Source organism: Anoplophora glabripennis, unplaced genomic scaffold, assembly GCF_000390285.2.
Source record: "Anoplophora glabripennis isolate ALB-LARVAE unplaced genomic scaffold, Agla_2.0 scaffold288, whole genome shotgun sequence".
In the NCBI taxonomy this organism is placed as follows: domain Eukaryota; kingdom Metazoa; phylum Arthropoda; class Insecta; order Coleoptera; family Cerambycidae; genus Anoplophora; species Anoplophora glabripennis.
This window is the reverse complement of record NW_019416427.1, coordinates 124,501-145,105: the sequence shown is the minus strand read 5'-3', so window position 1 is coordinate 145,105 and position 20,605 is coordinate 124,501. Positions and strand designations below refer to the sequence as shown.

Sequence of the window (20,605 nt, the reverse complement as noted above, 5' to 3'; positions counted from 1 at the left end):
TTATCAATATTTTTAAATGGAGTACCATTGTTATATTTATTAAGCAATTCAGCTTGTTCACGGGAGAGTGAAATTGGCATGACATTATTAAAATAAGTATTTATTACATTGAGATCATGTAAGTGTATAGGAAGGCAAAATTCTCCAGCTGAACCTGCTGAACCGACAACCTTCAGAGATCACAAGGTATTCCAAGTGGATCTACTATTTTTATTTTTAAGAACCCAAAATAAATACGACTTTTTCGCTACGGATAGCCCCAGTGACATAATTTCTAAGATCTTTGTAGCAGGACCAATCTCTATCTAAACGAGACTTTTTATATTTATGATAAGCCTTATCTTAACTAATCATCTCCTTAATGGTGTCGGTGAGCCATGGAGCATGCCTTTTAGTCACTCTAATAGTACGCAAAGGTGCATGCTTACCAAAAAGTTCAAGTAAATTAAAATTAAAATAATCAAGCGTGGCATTTACACTCTGAAGACTATATGATTCCATTTTATAATAGACAAATCTTAATGAAGTAAATGATCATCGAAGTATTTAAAATCTCTATACGTAACAAACCGTATGTGATTGTTACTCTTACTAAAATTGAACATGAAACAATAAAATGATCAGATATCCCTCTTGAGCGAGTCATCAATTTTAAATTTTGAAAGGCCATCTTGTGATATACATTTAAGAGCCGTTACGTCACCAATGTTGACGTAATGACGTAATCGCCGATTTTTTTAAATACAAACGGGTCATTTAAGACGTCTCCTAATCGTGTATCCAACGGTATAATTATTTGAATATTTATTTCTACAGGTTCAATCAAAATTATGTTCAAACGGATGACCTTCAGCAATGATCCAATGAGAAAGTCGGGCAGTAAATTCTTTTTTTTTTTCAAGAACTTCAGGGGTTATTTGTGCAATCTCCGTTCTAATGCGCTCTTTTAACTTTTCTAGACTATTTGGCCGATCTTGATAAACTAAGTCTAGTGGAGTCAGGTCTGGAGGCCTTGGAGGTCATTCGATCGATCACCTACTACGGAAAATGTTATTTAAGTAAGTTCGTACGTCGAGTGCGTAGTGTGGGGGTGCCCCATCTTGCTGGAACCACAGATCATTTCTATCTGGAAATAGCTGATTCAGTTGTGGCAACAGGTAACCCTGCAGAAATGTATTCTCTATAATTGTAGGGGAGTGTATGTTAAAAAAAAAGTCACAAATTTGCCAATATTTTAAGGGCAGACATGGGCTTGATCATCGTATTCTATTAAAATTTAATTGTTTTTCCCCCATTATAAATATTATGTTATAATAATTCTTAACGATAGATATTTAAATATAGAATATTGTGGTCTCAAATCTATTAAATTTGATGTAACATTTGGTGTTCCTAAATCTCTCGTATAATTTGCTTATTAATTAATGATACTGTCCTAGTATTGTTGATGATTATACTGATTTGTAACGTTACAAAACAACAGACGTATGGTGAGATCTGTTTAAATTGCCTTTGAATGTTTTCAATTTTCTAAAATCAATATTTAGACTTATTCTGAGGAAAATAATATCACACATTTCAATTGTAATCTAAAAAGAGGTGTTGCATGGAATGTACGAAACTGTATCTAGATGTAAAATTTAAAATTAACTTTCAGTAGTCATATTGAGAATTCTGTTTTGTCTGTTTATACAAATTTAGGTTTTTTTAATTTGATTTTCTTTGATGATATCGAACCACTTGCTCTACAATTCACTTGTAAAATGTAAAACGTAGTCCTGAACATAACTGGCTTCTTTAAATATTTCAACGGCATGGAAAATATCCAACGTTGTTATCTAAAATGTTTAATTTATAAAATTGACAACTTGAAATTCCTCAAAAGCAACTTTTATCATTTTTTAGTCTATCTGACAGGCAGAAACTTCTTTAATATTTCCACGTAAAGTAATACATGATAACCGTCAATTGTCTAAATGTACTATGAATGTTGGATGAAAACAAAAGTTGGGAACAATCTAACTCCATACTCCAGGAACAAATGCTTTCAAGTTTTCACCACTTTACAGTATACGAGCTCTGTTCAGAAAATAACCTTTATTTTTGTTTAAGTTTATTATTAATTTTATACGTTATTGGTACGCCCCCATTCACAGACTTTTCTCAGCGGTGTTTCCATTTCATTTGAAATGACCATTAAAATCTGTGGCGAATTTGCTTTGATATCGTCCATAGTCTGAAAACGGCGACCTTTCAGCACTAATTTTAATTTCGGAAATCGAAGTCAAAATTTCATGGCATGACCTAATTAAGATGCTAACCTCTTCAACCCTTTCTCTGACAGCTCAATCGGCGATTTATATGCACCAGATCTTTGACTTTTTGAACGTGGGTGTCATCAGTTGAAGTGGAAGGCCTTCCTGGTCGTGGATCATCTTCAATTGACTGATGACCACTTTTAAACCGTGAAAATCATTCGTAACATTGCGTACGACCNCAATTTATAACTTCAAGCATTTAAAATAGACCCTCCAAAGCTGCTTCCTTAAAATTATTTTTTTATTGCTAATATTAAATTTCTACGCTATGCTTGCATTTTCACTAAAATTGAAATATCTCACAAACTATAAGTCGTAGGTATGCAGAACCTTTAAAAAAGTTCACCTATTTTTTTACGGTACTTTCAAAAATGCAGTAAAATACAGTATGTTCCATTTAAAAAAACATAACTTTGATATGGTACGCTTTTCCTGGACACCCTGTATATCTCAAAATAATTTATTTTAAAATGTAGCCATAATCAACCTACACATACCCACCTAAACAGGTTTCTGTAACATTTGCCGTTTGGTCACTAGCGACCGAGGCGTTACAGGTAGCCCACCCTGTAGAATATATTTTGATTTGTTTTTCTTAATATTATTAGTATTATAATTTTGGAGAAACGGACCTCATAATCGGCATTGTATATATAAGTAAATAAATAAACAATGACACAGACGTTATTTATTCATTTTTAAAGATATTTGACAGACTTGGCCATGGAATATTACTAACAAAAGTAATATATTTGTTTAAAAAATATTAAAATAGTATTTGAATATAGTTGTATCTGTATTATTTTAACTTAGCTGAATACTTTTGAAAATAAAGTTTGTTAAATTTCTAAATAACTGGGTCTTTCAAGTCATTCAACCTATTGGGGTGCCGCAATCTGAACTATCAAATGCATTCGCTTAAAAAACTTGATTGAAGGCACCAGTCTGTTATTCTTATTCAAAATTTTCAATAACTAAATTGACTATTTTACAAATATATTTAAATATTCACCTATTTTGAAAATTAGTAGCTGTTGCAGTTTAATTCGATAATGATTAGATATTTTCAACTCTATTAAGGTAAGATTATTGTATTTCAACTGCTGTCCGCTATTTCATTTACATTACTGACATGATAATCCATTATTCCACTCCATTATTTTTAAGGTATTTCTCCTCTAATCTATATTTTTTTCTTCTCATCCTCTTGTTCTGTGATTGGATTTTTACACGTACAAAAGTGTAATAATAAGTAAATAAATCAGTCAAATTCTGGCTATGAAAATGATTATAAAAAGCAAATTAGTACCTACTTACTTAAAATTTTAAATTTCAATAAACAAGAACTACAGCCACATTTTCCGTGGCCATCCTTTATCACCTTTAAAAGCAATTGATCTGTTTTTGAGAAATTATTGTAAAGTCCAATTAGGCAAATTAAGGAAAAAATTATAAGCCTCAAAGTAATGATGCATTGTTTATTGTTGCATTTATATTTTCGCTTATATTAATTAGGTAGGTACTAAATATTATTAAAATATCAAACGTACCTGCTAATTACGGTAATTATTTCCGAACAAATTACAATAATAATTGTGTGTAATTATTATCCTGTGGGAACGAAATAAAATACAGGAATGAATTGTTATAACTGAAATAAATTGATACTTCTGTTACAGTGAAAACATGTAATGGTTAATACATCCTAATATAATTAACAGCAATTATGTAAAAAAACGTTAGTAATAAATAATATGCAAAAAATAACACAAGAAAAATATTTGCATACACCAGTGTGACAGATTACAACTTATTACCCAGCTATTTATCATCGTAACGTTCGAAATTGTTTGGCTGCAATCCAAAATGACACAGCGCTTCGTTCTCAAATAACATACGACTTTGCTTTTAATTAAATTCTTGCTCCCCATGATTTTTGTCTTATGTTTTGCCAAGTAATTATAATATGAAAAAAAAACTCGTAAATATATTTCCATATTATATTTGTACATTACACATAGCAAAAATTAAGATTTATACATGTGAACAATCAATAAAAGTATTATGAAATTAATTTTTAGGAATAACTTTAAAAAAATTTATTATTACGAATTATGAAATAATGGAAATAAGAAATACCAAAGGAATTTAAATAAAATTTCGCTAAGTAGATATTAATAATAAATTTATTGTCTTTTAAATTAACGGAATTGGAATATATTGTTATTTGCTTGTTTCGATCTTCTTAATCACCAGTCATCATTTCCATGAATTCTGGAAAAAGAAAATAATTAAATTAGTTAATATTGACTTTTTTCGTTAATTAGAAATTTTTTAAATTATAACTAAACACATTCATAATGTTACATTGTACTTTGTACTACTATGAAACAACTAGAGTAGTTCTGTTGTATTGGTTACGTCTCATTCTTCTTTGAAGTAAAAACTAAGATGCGATGAAAGCGATTAAAATAAACAGTCAAGGAATAGTTATCTTTAGAGTTCGGGATTTTCGTCGGCTAGTCATAGGCGTGTTCGTCGTAAACAAATAAATAAACAGGTAGGTATAAATAAAAATAAATATTTTTGTGTACTTTATCAGTGAAAGGTCGTCTTTTACCCCTTGGCGCGTTCGATATTACTAGAATATTAAAACACGTATACACGAAGCATACGCGAAGCCAATAACTGCCGTTATTATCGGTTCATGTGGCGCTGTAGCGGAAGGCCGCCGCGACGGCTATGATCATCCGACCGAGTCCCGAACTCTAGATTTTTAAAAGTCATTTCAATAAAAAAAAACTACGTATGATGTATGTGTTGAATGAATGTTACTGTTCGGTTCCCAAAAGAATTTTACTATCATAAATAATAATAAATAAAACTATTTCAGTAAGTTCCTCATAGCAGAATATATAACAAAATTTGAAAACACAATATTCAACAAAGTTAAATAAACGATAAGTAATAACATACAATGACAAAACCTACAAACCTTTAAATATATTACACATTAATTTAGACTATATGAAAATTCGAATCACATAAAAATTCAAGACAGTTATAAATACCTATACTTAGTATCAAACTTAATGAAACTAAGACGTTTCACAATGATCTTAATAATTCATAATTGTAATATATATTACTGGAAAAAATTAAGGGAAGAAAAATATTTCATAAAAGAAAAATATTTCAAGATTTTGATGCTTTAAGTCTCTAGCTAGTAGCTACAAATTTTTTTAAGAAATAAATTTTTTGAACAGTCAAAGAAATACCTATTTACCTCGAGAAAAAATTGTTTAAATTTTTTTTCGAAACTCAATCAATGTAGAGGTCAGTGAGATTATTCATTCAATTTTAATTTACTTTTTGAAAGATCTCCGTACGATATTGATTGCAGAGATATCGACGGTTGAATGAAAAATGACACTTTTGTCCTTATTCATCGATATCTTAGCAATAAATTATTGCACAGTAAATCTAAGGGGTTTTGAAAACTTGAACAAACCCTATATGTGCAAAAAATGACTTTTTACTTTTTTTTTAAAACTACTGCTAGTTTACAAATATTGATTAAGACTAATATTGGGGGAAATTTTTACAGCTCGGTATACCCACAACAAACCTGTAAATTGACGAGTTGATCCATCCAACCGTTTTACTGTTCCAAATCATCAAAGTTCTGGAAAAAACACGTTTATTTTCCTAAATATCAAAATGAAAAATAAGAACTTTCCTCGACTTTTCCCACAAATTTACATATCGCTTAAATTTCTAACAAAAAAATTAAAGTTTACAAAAACTTTTGATTATTTTTATTACTCAAGTTTTGAAACGCGATCAAAAGTTGTTGAGATATTGTTGATCAAAAACGAAAGAATACTTTTCATTCAAAGCCGGATATCATAACAAAAAATTGACGTACAAAGACCAAAAAAAAAAAACAAACTAAAGCTGAATAATCAAACTAACTGACCTAAGCATCAGTTTAAATGAAAAAAAAATCCTGAGACTGTAAACCCTTAAAAATAAATTAAAAAATTTGGAAATTTTTCTTCCGCTATTTCCTATGATTGCGCAATAAATTAATTGTTTTAACAAAAATTTGTTTTATCAAAAGATTTTGAAACTAGAGATTTGAATCTTCAAAACGGTTTTTTATCTCGACATGACCATTTTTCACTGAGATACAGCCTGTCAAAAATCAGTTAATAAAAAATTCTGACTTTTTTTGTTCCCTTAATTTTTTCCACTAGTGTAGTTAATGTTGCTTTTAACCACTTTTGGAAGAAATAATAGTGTTCACTTTTTTACTCTGAATTATTTTTGTAGTGTCATCTTTGTGCTTATATTTTGAACAGTTCATAGTAACTCGTGGTAGTTTTTTTAATGCAATAATGAAAAAAAATTAACATATTTATAAAATTGTCATCAAATGAAGTGAAAAATATTTTCTGCTCTGTCTTATAACCAATAAGTTAATGGAAAATTTAATGTAGCATTTTATTAAAAATTGCCTATATGCGTAAACAAAGGAATATACGAAATGCAAAATTAGAATTCAAGTGATGAAATGTTCTACTTAGTCATATTCTCGTCTTTATTTATTTATAGGTATTTTTTGCAATAAAGAAGAGAAAAATCAAGTGTCCCTAATAACCGTGGAGCTGCTGACACTTAAAAGTGACTAAATATGTCTGATATATAGCTCTAGAACTTTAAAAATAGAAAGAAGTATCACATGTTGCTAGAAAAATTATTAACCTTCGCATACTTTTGAAAAATGAGCTACTATTTCCTTAGGTGCCAAGGCTTCAGAATTTATTTTTAACCGCCACTTTAGCAGAGTAGGACGAAGTAAAAATAAACATTTTAAAAAAATCGCCAACGCAACTCGGATAAAAATATACTCATTTATTTTTGAGATACCTACCTAAATGGATATAACTTAAGGAAGGCTTAAATTCCTTCTACGCATTCGAATCTTAGAAATATTAACAAAGTGCTAATAGTAGAAGTAAATATATTTAGTAACAAAAATAATTATCACGTCCGAACCTGGATTAGAATAATTAAAAAAAAATATTTATTCGTATGATTTTTTAGGAATTAAATTAATATAAGTTTATTTTAATAATTTTCATTTTCTTGTTAAACCTTCATAGACAAATAATATTTTAAAAATTGAAATAAAACTTAATTTGCGATCTTAAGAAATATTCTTATGATGAGACAATATATTTGTTGAGATTACTTATACCATATACATATAGAGGATGTCTCATAATTAGTGTCCAATAATTTACCACTAGATTCTATTGCCAAAAATAAGAATATTTTTCATATAAATATTGGTCGAAAAATCCTTCCTAAGGGAGCTACGCCCCCTTAAATGGGACCTCAAAAAATTCACTTTTTTAAATACTTCTGAAATGGGTTGAAGGAAAATTATGAATTTTGACACCATGAATGCTCATTAAAAGTCGAAGTAGATCATCATAAAATGTTTCAAAAATGTTCATCAGCAGCGTCTTAATTGGGTCGGCTAATATTTGCCTCAATTTTTTTGCTTGTCGAAATTTTCAAATTCAGAGGCAAACATATGATAGACCTTCACTTCCTCTACAAAAAAGGTACTCTTTATTTCTTTAGCTAAAATGCTCTATTTCCAAGAAAAACGAATTTAAGTGTTTAGATAAGCACACTTTGGGAAGTGTTATAAGTGTTACTTTTTCGGTATAAAACAACATTACCATTTTTAGTTTGCCGGCTAGCAAGGTGAGGTTTGAAGTTTGCGTTAATTGAGGTCGAACATGTACAACTTGATTTATGAGCAAATACGAGTATATGTTACTTGCTATATTTATTATATAGACTAACTAGCTGACCCGGCAAACGTTGTTTTGCCATCTTGTGGAACTCTGGTTGGAACAAAATAATATAAAAATCGCGATTAAAAATCAGGGGTTGATCGTATAAGGGTGAAAATTTAGAACTGTATGTATTTTTCAATGCTGAATCATGAAAAAATAAAAACAGAAAATTTTGTCCAAAAAATAAAAAAAAAATTGGGGTGGACCACCCTTAACATTTAGGGGTATGAAAAATAGATGTTGGCCGATTCTCAGACCTACTCAATATGCTCACAAAATTTCATGAGAATCGGTCAAGCCGTTTCGGAGGAGTACGGGAACGAACATTGTGACACGAGAATTTTATATATAAGAAGATAAATGTAAATATTAGGTGATTATATCAGCACAGAAGCTGACGATGTGCTGAACGTGCATCTGATTCAGTAAATGCCAACCTCCCATTTAGCACTGAAATATAGATTTCAAAAAAATTAGAAGAATTAGGTCACATAGAAGAAGGGTATGGAAGAAGAGGCCTCCCATTAAAGCCATCTAGTCTGGTATACGGACGGTTCAAAGACAGACGCAGAAGTAGGAGCTGGAATATGTAAGAGTAAAAGAAATTATCGAAGAACCGTCTTTCATGCAAAATTGATGGCCGTTGCAATCATTGCAATAAAGTTATGAAGAGAAAATCAAAAACTGACAATGTTAGTTACTCCATTAGGCAGCGCTAAACTCATAAAAGATCAAGCTGGTACGAAGCTATGGAGATGCTTTAGTACAGTTAAGAGGTCATGACGATGTATATCTAGCCTGGATACCAGACTGAGACGGTCATCAAGGAGAAGAGAAGACTAATAGGTTAACCAAAGAAGGCTCATTTAAAGCTATACAGAGAATTGAACCCTAATTATGTGAGTAAGACACTCGTTCAATAGATGGTGGAAAGAAACCCCAGACGCCAAGAAAATCTTAAAAGGACAATGAAGGACCTACTGAACCAAAGTCATAATAGAGATGACAGTTTAACTGTTAACTGGACAGTGTAACTCAAGAAACATCTGAGTAACATTGGCTTGTTACAAGACTGTCCGTGTTGTGCTGGTTTGGAGGCGTAGCAATAGATCATTTATTTTTACTGTTCAAAAGAAAGAAATCAGAAGTTGAAAGCTATGTGAAGGAGCCACTATTAGCTAATTAGGAAGCTAAAGTTAGAAAAAGATGATGGAGGTGTTCAATAGATCTACAGATGATCGCAGAATCTCTTCAATATATTACATGTTAAATCTAATTTTTCCTATTTTTTCTACAAAAGCAAAAATAGTAAAAACAATGTTTAATTTTGTTAAATTTTAAAATTAACTCATTGAATGACTCAGAAGTAAAATACGAATTTGTGCTCTGCCAAAAAGGGATATTCAAACATTCTCACTCATAATGCAAAGATTAATGACAATAACAAACTGTTTTATTTCATTCTGCTTTTTCAATTTTGTAAATTTATTTTGAGAAGTTTTGACATATCATATCAGTAACAGAATTAGGCCTAGTCAGGAAATCAAACAATCTTTGGCCCATTCCCAACTATCACCATTTGTTCAAACGTTTCTTTAAGTTCCATTGTTTCTTCAAATTTCAAAATGAGAATCTTAACTTTGAGTTATAAACTTCAGTTAATAATTAAAAAAAATAGATATGTATTCATACCATCAAAATCTACAGTGCCTGATCCATCAGTATCGATTTCAGCTATGATTCCATCTAAGTCCCTGCTTGTAAGATTATCATCAAGGGCAGCCAATATCTCTTTTAAGGTACCAGTTGTGATGTAACCGTTTCCTTCTCTGTCATACAATCTAAAAGAAGGTAGAAGTTTGTATAATTCCGTCAATTAAATAAATAGATGCTAGGTAACATGATTAGTATATTTAAGAAAGAGATGCCACTTACCTGAATGCTTCTTTAAGTTCCTGTTGTGTGGATTCATCATCAAGATCTTCCTCTAAGAAGTGGTTAGCGATGCTACAGAATGCATCGAAATCCACCTGCCCCGTCCTGTCAGGATCATTTTGTGTGATGAGATTGTTCAGTTCGGTTTCATCGAACAACTGACCCATGGTGTTGAGGATGGTTGCGATTTTGATTGTTTCTATGAATCCAGATTTGGTTGTGTCGAACATCTGGAAGGCCTTGCGGATGACCGCCATTTTCTGCTCATCATCACTCTAAGAAAAAACATTTGGGCTCTTAAAGAAACAAATCGTCCTCAAAAATGTTAAGTTCTGTTTGAAATTAATATAATTATTTTTGGCTGATTAATTTTCAAGACTAGGTATGGGGCTAAACAAATAAAGATATTCCTAAATACCTTTAACTTATGTAAAACAAGTTTTGATTCACTTTCTATTTAATAATAATCAAAAAAGATAAGGCAAATTCACGAAAGGAAAAATATTTTTCTCTATATATCTTTCCGATATCAATTATTGAAGAACCAAAAGGATGACAGTATGTACCAGGTTCGGTCGTTGACTCAGCAACACGGCATTAAAATTTTTGAAAAGCTTGTTCCCATATTTATTTAGCCATACCCATATACAAGTCTGGTCGAACTAAACGTACAGGTGGTAGCAATGTATACGCCCAGCTGAAGAATGAGCGTGCTGGCAAACAGCAATACCCACTGTTGCTCTGATCGACTGCGTCATAAATTTCAGTTGTCGACAAGTCACCTGGCAGTGCAGTGCAGCAATGCGGAATTTGGTGTGATTTAAGTAATTTTAATTGAATATAGGCACCTTCTATTAATCATTCATATTACAATTGCGAAAGGGAGAAATAAGAGGGATATATGGTTTACTAATAATTATTACAACATGGCATTTTGGAGACCTTTTGAAACGGAACAAGACGAAATTTACCATCTATATATAATAAAATTGTTTGAGGACATAAATTATTAAAATATGTTGTTGGTCAAATGAACATATAATAGAAATTTTCTACACATTATATACAAATTATATAATTTTTTACCTTTAACAGAAAACTTTTTTAGGGACACCTCACTCATTAAATTTGATTGCTCGGTATTTTTATACATGTTCAACTGACTTCGGAAAGACTATACTAGGAAGTATTATCTTTTTCTAGTTACATATAATTTTGTGTTCAATTTAATTCAAAATATACTAATTATTAATTGTTTCCTTTAAATTGAAAATGACAATAAAGTTCAATATTATCTTTCCATTTATTAGGCAAAGTCCTATGTTTAGTAAAATATAATATTTAATTTTTTTCCTGATCCTATTTACGAGAAAAATATTCATATATAGCAAACCCCTGTAACTTTTATATAGTTTGCCTAAGTGATATCAAATTTGACGTCGTGGTGCATAACCTTTCTGGGGTAATTGCACTGTTGTCAGACTGATCCCCTATATATTTATATATCGTATATGTCTTTAGCTATTAAAGTATTATTATTATTTTAGGTATAACGCTTTTTTTGGAACTACAATGTTATAAAATTTCAGGGACCTATCTCTATAATAAGAAACATATATCCAAAGAAAAGATTGTGTCTTTAGTGTAATGTGTATATTTTCTATTATGTCCGAAAAAATTGCAAACTGTCGACATTGTAAACACTTGTTTTCAGATCGATCATGTATTTTTGACACAGGAAGTCAAATAAAAAAAACATGTGGGATATTGTTTAGAAACGTTAAGATAACATTAAAGTTGAAGTTAATAATTCACCGAGTGTCCCGAAATTAATTCAACAAAATTTGGTAACAGATTCTTAAGACAAAAGGGGAACTATATTTTTTATTTTTGCCAAGTGGCCCCCTCTTTCGAAGTTACAGCTTCCTGAAATCTGCCCCTATTATTTTACCTATTAATAGTATGTATAAGGAAATGTCTCGATTAACTGTTGGGGAGATGGCATTATTGGACCACATTTCTTGCTCCTTGACCTAAACTTAGAAATTTATCTGCCTTACATGGAAAATAATTGTGAATTAAAAAATAAATATAAAAACCGTTTTATTAAAGTTTCTAATTGTTTTTGTGAAGTTTTTATTAACAATTCGGTTCTCAAAATTAAATTTAATAAGAATTTTATACGAATCACGACATGCATTTGATCACATTTTGCCATTTTTCTCTAAAACGTTGCGTTTTACGAAAAATATCAAGAGACAAAAAGTTTTCTAGCAGACTAATATTTTTAAAAAAATCAAATATGCAACCAAATTTTTTTGGCCCACAAAAAAGTGTCTTAAGGGTTCCCCACCAAAAAGCACTATCAGATTCCACGTCAGAAAACCCCTATGTACCAAATTTAATAATTCTTGTACAACAGGGTTCTAAGATATAGAAAAAAGACTATTTTTAGGGGTCGATTTCAGGGGTCTGTAACGCCGAAAAAGGGGGCCACTTGGCAAACATAAAAAATACGGGTCCCATAAACTTGTGTTAAGAACCGGTTGCCAAATTTTGTTGCATTAATTTCGTGACAGCCGTACATGTTTGTAAATAATTGCAAAATATTTTAAGGGGTAGTTGCCGAAGTTATTTTGTGAAATTGTTCATATAAATGTAGGTCGAAACAGGTTTCATTTCCGAAATACAGTGTCCAATTTTAATTTTTTATTTGTTTTTATTAATTATTTAGTTTTAAAGATATTGACTCGAAATTTGAGGGTTGTATTTTATTTAAAAATATTGACAGCAACCTACAAGATAATGTATCAATAGAAATTAAAAATACACAACTTGCGATACATATTTAATTTTTGTTCTCAAAAACGGTGCATCCTACGAAAAAAATTTAAAAGACCAATTTCATTCAAATTGATGGCGGATTTCTAAAATAATATCAAAACGGGAAAAAGTCAGTGGCGTACCATTTTTGTATTAAAAAAGGTTGTGGCTTCTCGCACGAACGCCGCTGATGCAAGTAGAAATATTCGGATTATCCCAAAAAATGCACATTTATCCCTCCTAAGCGTTTTTCAAATTTCGAGTCAATATCTTTAAAACCTTTTGAAATAATTAATAAAAATAAATAAAAAATTAAAATTGAATCACTCTGTATCTCGGAAACGAAACATATTTCGACCTACGTTTATATGAACTTTTTTTCACAAAATAACTTCAGCAACCACCCCCTAAAATATTTCGCACTTATTTGCAAACACCCTGTATAAAATATTGGATATTTCATAATATACAGGGGGTCTCAATATTCCATGTGCATGGAACTGTCACAGATTTTTGAGGTAAAACTAAAACCATTTGACTAAATTTATCTCTAAAGTTGCTTCCCCTAGCCTTAACTCTAAAATGTTTTCTCTGATTTAAACGACATCTTATATACTAGTGTTTTTGCCTAGATGTCATTTTTTGACATAGTAATCTAAACATTTACGTTTACAAAAATGGGAAAACCTCTTATTGTTAGTCTTAAAGAAGTATTTTTATATTAGCAATTGACCTTCGTTATTTCTTACTTTTATCATAGGTAGAGTTTTTCTCAAGTTTTCGTTTCTCTCCCTTGCAAATTTTTACTGCTATTAATTATTTTATTAGTCAATACGAACGCCTTTTCGTAATAAGTAATCTTTAAGAGATTTGAAATGGGCACCATTTTCAGTAACGTCAGTCAGTTAAAAAGTTATCGTATAATTTATTTTCCATTCTACAAATTATGAACAGTAGTTTCTCATCGAATTCATTTAGTTCGATGCCCCATTGTAAATTTGAGATGTCTAAAATGAGTAAATTTTTTTTTCTGATTGAACTACGTGTTAATTAGTTTCATTAAACAACATTAGATTACAAGTTTTTGATCTCCACGAAGCATTATTTTCTTTTTAATATCGAATAAATCAAATTTTTTATGACAATGAGATCAGATTTGTATGGAAAATGCATCTGTAATAAGATAACTGATTTTGTGAAAACCTTTAAAAGTACAAAAAAATTGCAGTACAAAACTGTCTTCACTTGTGCCATAAAAGATGAAATGAGGTTGTAAGATTTCGTGCAAATATGACCATATTTTAGTTACCATGTCGAAATCGGGATTTGAAAAAAAAATTGTGCCGACTTTGACGAACTTTAGCACCTAAATATGTAAAGGAAGCTTCTTTGAATGAATATATATTTAGTTAAATCATCTTATTTTGGCTGTGAGAGTCTATGATAGTTCAATTTACTCGAAATATTGTAACACCCTGTGTAAAGATAGTTTTAATAGGGATTGTCGACAGTTTCAAGACCAACTATTGTAAACAATAAAAACTAAATTTTGAAATGTGTGTAAATTTTTTAAATTTTTGTTAGTAGTCCTCAAATATACAATATTAAAAACAACACAGAACTGAAAAAGCACTAAGTAGAACATTTTAGATATCACTTAAGTCACTGCAATAATTCCACCCCAAGCACTTCATAATAAATTTAAAACACTAGGTGCATTATACGTAAATTTACTGTAACATACCATTTTGGAATTTTTTTTTTGAATGTCAGTTAAAATTAACTCAGACACTGGCAAAATTATCGCTAAGTGCTGGTATATATTGCCCCCACTCTCTTCCCTGAAGAGAAAAATTGATGTGGGGATTATTTTAAGAAGTTATGTTTTAACCAACTACAAAAATATAATATATTGTAACCCGCGTAAAATCAATGGCAGCATAATTACAGGATTTAAATCGAGGATCTAGTTTATTTTAATATTACCGTGATAAATTTCTATTTAAAAACAGTTTACAAATCCACCCGTTAAGAAATAGTTATGATTTGAAGTGAAAAAGTATATGCAGAAGCACGTGAAATAGGATGTTAATGTTTTGGCAATCCACTGTGAGAACAGTACGAACTGTATGACCAATATTTTTTAGGATTATTTCATTTTTTCAAGGTCTCGCTAGGTGAATCAGGATGTCTTATAATAACTAGTTTAAAAGTAAACATATTTAAAGGTTTTTCAAATACTTTGCTCAATCCGTTGCAGCTTGAAATTTCTTGTAATTAATCTATGAAATTTTTACCTGTATTCTTCAACACCAAATAAAAATTTATTATGGAGGAAAAATAACTGCGTAGTAAGTCACAATTATGGGAAGAAGGATTATTGCAGTTTTAAACCCTCGTATAGGTTGAAATGATTTAGTTTTTTCTGAATACCGTTAGCCAAAATCATCTTTCTCTTACTAAAATTTGGTCAGAAACCTTTTTTTTTTTTTGTTGTCGTTATATCCATGATAGTCTACAAAAGGTATTAACGAACTTATGTCAAAAATTTAAATGGGTGAAAAAGGAGATAAAACTGAGTTAACTGATGTCACAAACTTGTACCGGAAGTTTAAAGTCATAGAAAAAAAAGCTAATTAAAAATGTGTTTAAAACTGTTTTGGAAATGCTTAAATAAATGTATTTTATCGCAACGAGTACTTACAAAAAATTCTGTAACACTCTTTACGAGTTTATAGGTTTCTTATGAAGCCGGACTGTATTCGAAAGTCAGTTTATAATACATTGTTGTAGTGATTGCTGTGCTGTTTTTCGAGAGTACATTTAATAGCCGTATTTCCATGTTTTCTTTTGAAAATGGCGCATTTATTTGGCAATAGCGAATATTACGATGTGCTCGTAATTTATGGCGAAGCAAACGAAAATGCCCACAGAGCATGTCAAGTGTACCGTGCAAGATAACCTGAACGACGTGCCCCCGCACCGCGAACATTTGTTGCAGAGTTTTCGACACCGATGAAGTACAACCGCTTCGAGGCCACGACGATGACCCAGGGCGACCACTAAGAATCTGTATGGCGGACATTACGAGAATCTCAGTTGTACCCATTTCATATTCAACGTGTTCAAGCGCTTCCTCCTGTGGATTTTCCACAACGTCGAGGTTTTTGTAAATGGTTGTTTCAAGAACATGCAAGAAATTCTCAATTTACAGTGAAAATACTTGTTACAGATGAAGCATGTTTAAGTCGAAATGGTGTACGTAACGTCACAACACAACACTCACCACTGGACTATCCACACGAAATACGTCGCGGTGCGACAGCAACAGTTTTCAGTGAACATGTGTGCCAGTATCGTTAATGACACTTTAATAGGACCTTTTGAATTGCCTAATCGGTGCCTCATATCTAGATTTGTTGCAAAATCGCTTGCCGGAGTTATTGGAAGGCGTGCCATTAAATGTTCCGGCAAAATATGTGGTTGCTGCATGACGGAGCCCCCGCTCACTTTTTTCGGAGAGTGCGCGACTTTCTAAATATTACTTTTCCCGATCGCTGGATAGGCCTCGGCAGCCTAGTTAGATGACCCACTCCCCCGGTCCTCACACCTTTAGACTTCTTTTTGTGGGCATATGTGAAAAGTGTTGTGTATTCCACGGAAGTTCGTGACATCGACCAACTGCGTATCGTATTTCCGAAGCTTGTAATACGATTCGAGAGGACGTAGCAATGTTGCAACGCGTGTGAGCGAATTGTATACGTCGCACTGAAGCTTGTGTGCAAGCAAATGGTGGGTACATCGAATATCTATAAAAATCAGCGTTTCTCAAAAGGTGGCACCTTGCAATGTTGAGGTAAGTCAGATTTTAAAATCACATTTTACTCAACACAAATCTGTGTATTTACCTCATTTTGACATAACGGACATGTGGCAAAAATATTTGACATAAGTTCGTTAACACTCTATATACGCGCTTTGGCTTTAGTGTTACAGATTTCTTCTGAAAAACATTCGCATGTAGATATTTATCAGGATTGTGGATAAGTGGCAAACCAAACTTGTTCCTTCAGTTTGTTCATTGATCTCTAAAAGAGAAAAACGTTCTTTTGATGCAAACTTTTTCCTTTCGTCCTTGTGTTCAGCGATGAGCTTTCAATGAAGTTCTTCCAAAGCTTCTTAAATTGGCACTTTTCTGTGAATGAGATACGCCAAACTTTTAGGATATCTTTATGTGTAGGTTTCTGTGACAGTTGTCAACAGTTGAATAATTTTCGGACTGGCAGTCACGTCATTGATTTAGACTTACTGCTCTTTTCTTCAGATCATCCCTTGATTCTGAACCAGATGTTGCTAAAGCTCAACGTTTAGGTACCTATTTATGCAGATTGGTTTCTATTATGTCTTAGGGTACCATCCTGTTTTTTCGTGACAAGAACATCCAGTAACAAAAATATATCGTTTTCTTTCAACTTCACTGTGAAATTGACATCCAAATGTGAGTTTTTTTTCAATGTGATTCAAAAATCCTTGCCAGCATATCTGAACCAGACTTCGGCTTTAGACTTACTGACTTCAGGGCTTCCTTCTCGAAGACATCCATATAGATGAATTCATAACTGCTGCTTTATTTTGTTCATAAAATCGACCTCTAGGAGAAGATCCATTTGGTGCACACTTTATTGGTCGTCCTCTAATGAGTCAAAGTTTTTTTCATTTGGCATAACTCATAGGTATCATCTGCATTTAATTGGATTCCCTTGATCCTGTTGATAAAATCTGCAGGTTTTTTAACTAAAAACTAAAAATGAAAATTTGGCAAAAATAGTACCAACTGGCCTTCTCCTTAGATATTTGTTTTCTAACCTTGATCCCTGTTCCTGGAAATACAGGGCGATTCAGAACTTATCCAAAAAAATTTTTGATATACAGGGGACTTTTATAAATACAATTTTGTAAAGAAAAAATCAAAAAGGGCAGTTCGAAAATTATTTAAAAATACACTTCTGCACGGCACTGGAAACTGGTCCACTGTAAAACCTGACCTCGCACAATGCGTGATAAAAACGAACAAAAACTTCCCAAGAAAAGGAATAAATTGAACAAATTCAACTGTTTTGCCGCTATTGATATTAATTATTTCAATTAATTTGTGGTTTTAATCAATAAAATAATTTGACATACCTGATGTTACAGCAACTATTCAAAATTTTATCCACAGACGTGTAAACACTTTGGGCCCGTCTTACTCAGTTTCTACGAACTAACACAAATGTTGTGTTGCTTCACCGTAACACAAATGCTTCACCATAATACAAACGTTGTCTTGCTTCACCATAAATTAAAACGACATCCATCAACTCTAAGTTGCTATACACGCAAATCATTTTTGACACTAACTACTAAAACACTATTGTGAACACCACAGATAACAGGTAAACACTATTGCAACGACGATTGTAAAATCGGATTTCAGTATTCGGAGTCGCTGTGGCCACGTGGTTCTCCACGCGTATTGCGAAGGACACTAGAGAATACAGTTGTCCAGCGATGTAATGCTTGAAAGTACTACAACTTCAATATTTTTTTGTCTCGGAAACTATAAGGATTTTACAAAAATTGTTTTTACGATATTGACTCTATTTCTCATGCCGCATATATTCCCAAATTTTTTTGAATAAGTTGTGAATCACCCAGTATTTAAATAAAAGCCTTCGAGAAGGTCTGATGTCAGCCACATTGAAACCAGGATTTTCCAAGTACTGCTGGAATACATAAGTGCAAGATTTATTACATTCACGTAAAAAACCCTGCTAAGAAGGAGTTTAATGGTGGTCGTATGAAGTCTGTAGCTTATATAAAACACATGTAATTAATGGGACAAAAATTAAAACTAAAATTTCAATTTGATTACTTAAATTTTCTGTTATTACTATGGATATCCCAAATCAGTAATATGGTGACTTTTTTTTAATAATCTAACACATTTTATTTTTATTTTGTTACCAAGTGTTTTTTTTTATTTTTAGTGGTATTACTCAACAAACGCGATACAATAACAGTAAATTATTCAGCTAATAATGGAAAAAATAAATTATATGTCGATATATCAATCACCTCTATCTCCACATCACTGACAGTGTGAATAACATTCCCACTGAATTGGCATCTATCCTCAATACTTTGAACTTTGCTTTAAAATGAGTTATTCAATAACAAAACAACGTACTGCTAATTTTTAGTAAATTAATACAATAATTTATTATCTAATGTCAATATTATTGGAGTTACATAATTTCTTATGTGATTTTTTTTTCAAATTTAATACCTACGTTGCTTATTGGTAACAAACTGGACCCACGAAAAAAAATTGTCAAAATTCTAAAACAATAATTAATTTAAGTGTAACCTGAGAGGTTACTTGTTTATCTATCGTACGAACAGTACCGTAACGACAGTAATTTGCAAAATAAATTATTATTAATTTCACTGGAGGGAGTTCATAAAGAAGGGTACCAATTCTGATCCCAATACGTCCTTCTTAGAAAAGTGTACTGTCCTACGATTTTTGGTATACTGATTACAAATATGACCTCCATTTGCTGTAAATTGGGTTGTTTCAGAAATAGAAAGAAAAAACAGAACGTGCGCGAAGAGCGACTCCCGCAGGAGGAATCATATTCTTATAGATTTAGACAAGGCAGGTCCAGAAGCTATTCGTGGCTACTGCTGTCAATGTAAGAACGGAATTAGGACCGTAGGAAGTTGCGCGCACGTAATGACATTTATTTGGTATTTAGGACATGGGCAATACCAAGAAACGATACCGCCGAAGATTTATGGCTAATGATCCACTTCTTATTTGTGGAAGGGCGGAATGGGCTGTGACTATTAGACGCCTTCATTATAGCCATCTTTCTCTATCGCTCGGATTTCTGTGACTTTCTTTATCGCTCTCACGTAACGGCCGATGAACTATGGGGACTTTCCGACCCTGTATATGAAAAATCATTACAATGTCTACAAAAACGTCTTCTTACTCTGAAAAATCAACCTTTTCCCAGAACACGATTAAAATTTACCATAATATTATAATAAGGTATGTTACTACATAAATATTTAGTTTTCAAAAAGGTATCATAAAATGTTCTACCAATATTTTTATATACAGGGTGATTCACAACTTATCCAAAAAAATTGGGTATAGATGCGGCATGAGAAATAGAGTTAATAACGTAAAAAAATTTTTGTAAAATCCTTATAGTTTCCGAGAAAAAAATTATTGAAGTTATAGTACATTCAACCACTACATAGCTGGACAACTGTAGTCTCTAGCGTCATTCGCAACACGCGTGGAGAGACATGTGACTCCTAATACTGAAATCCATCGTTGCGGTAGTTTTTACCTGTAATCTGTGGTATTTACATCAGTTTTTTAGTAGTTAGTGTCAAAAATGGCTTGCGTGTATAGCAACTCAGAGTTGATGGATATCGTTTTAATTTATGGTGAAGCAAGACAACATTTGTATTATGGTGAAGTATTTGTGTTATGGTGAAGCAAGACATCATTTGTGTTAGTTCGTAGAAAGTGAGTAAGACGGACCCAAATGTGTTTACACGTGAGTGGATAAAATTTTGAGTCCGTCTTACTGC

The 20,605-nt window shown here is 31.8% G+C and overlaps 1 protein-coding gene across 1 annotated transcript; it reads right to left on the bottom strand.

The window, feature by feature from the left end:
• Positions 1-4,486: 4,486 nt before the first annotated feature.
• LOC108906164 (troponin C) lies at positions 4,487-14,798 on the bottom strand. Its single transcript, XM_018709361.1, has 4 exons — positions 14,697-14,798; positions 10,130-10,404; positions 9,887-10,035; positions 4,487-4,592 (listed from the first exon to the last, which is right to left on the bottom strand). The coding sequence occupies exons 1-4, from the start codon at positions 14,697-14,699 to the stop codon at positions 4,564-4,566; spliced, it is 456 nt and encodes a 151-aa protein (XP_018564877.1). The 5' UTR covers positions 14,700-14,798; the 3' UTR covers positions 4,487-4,563.
• Between the last annotated feature and the right edge of the window lie 5,807 nt (positions 14,799-20,605).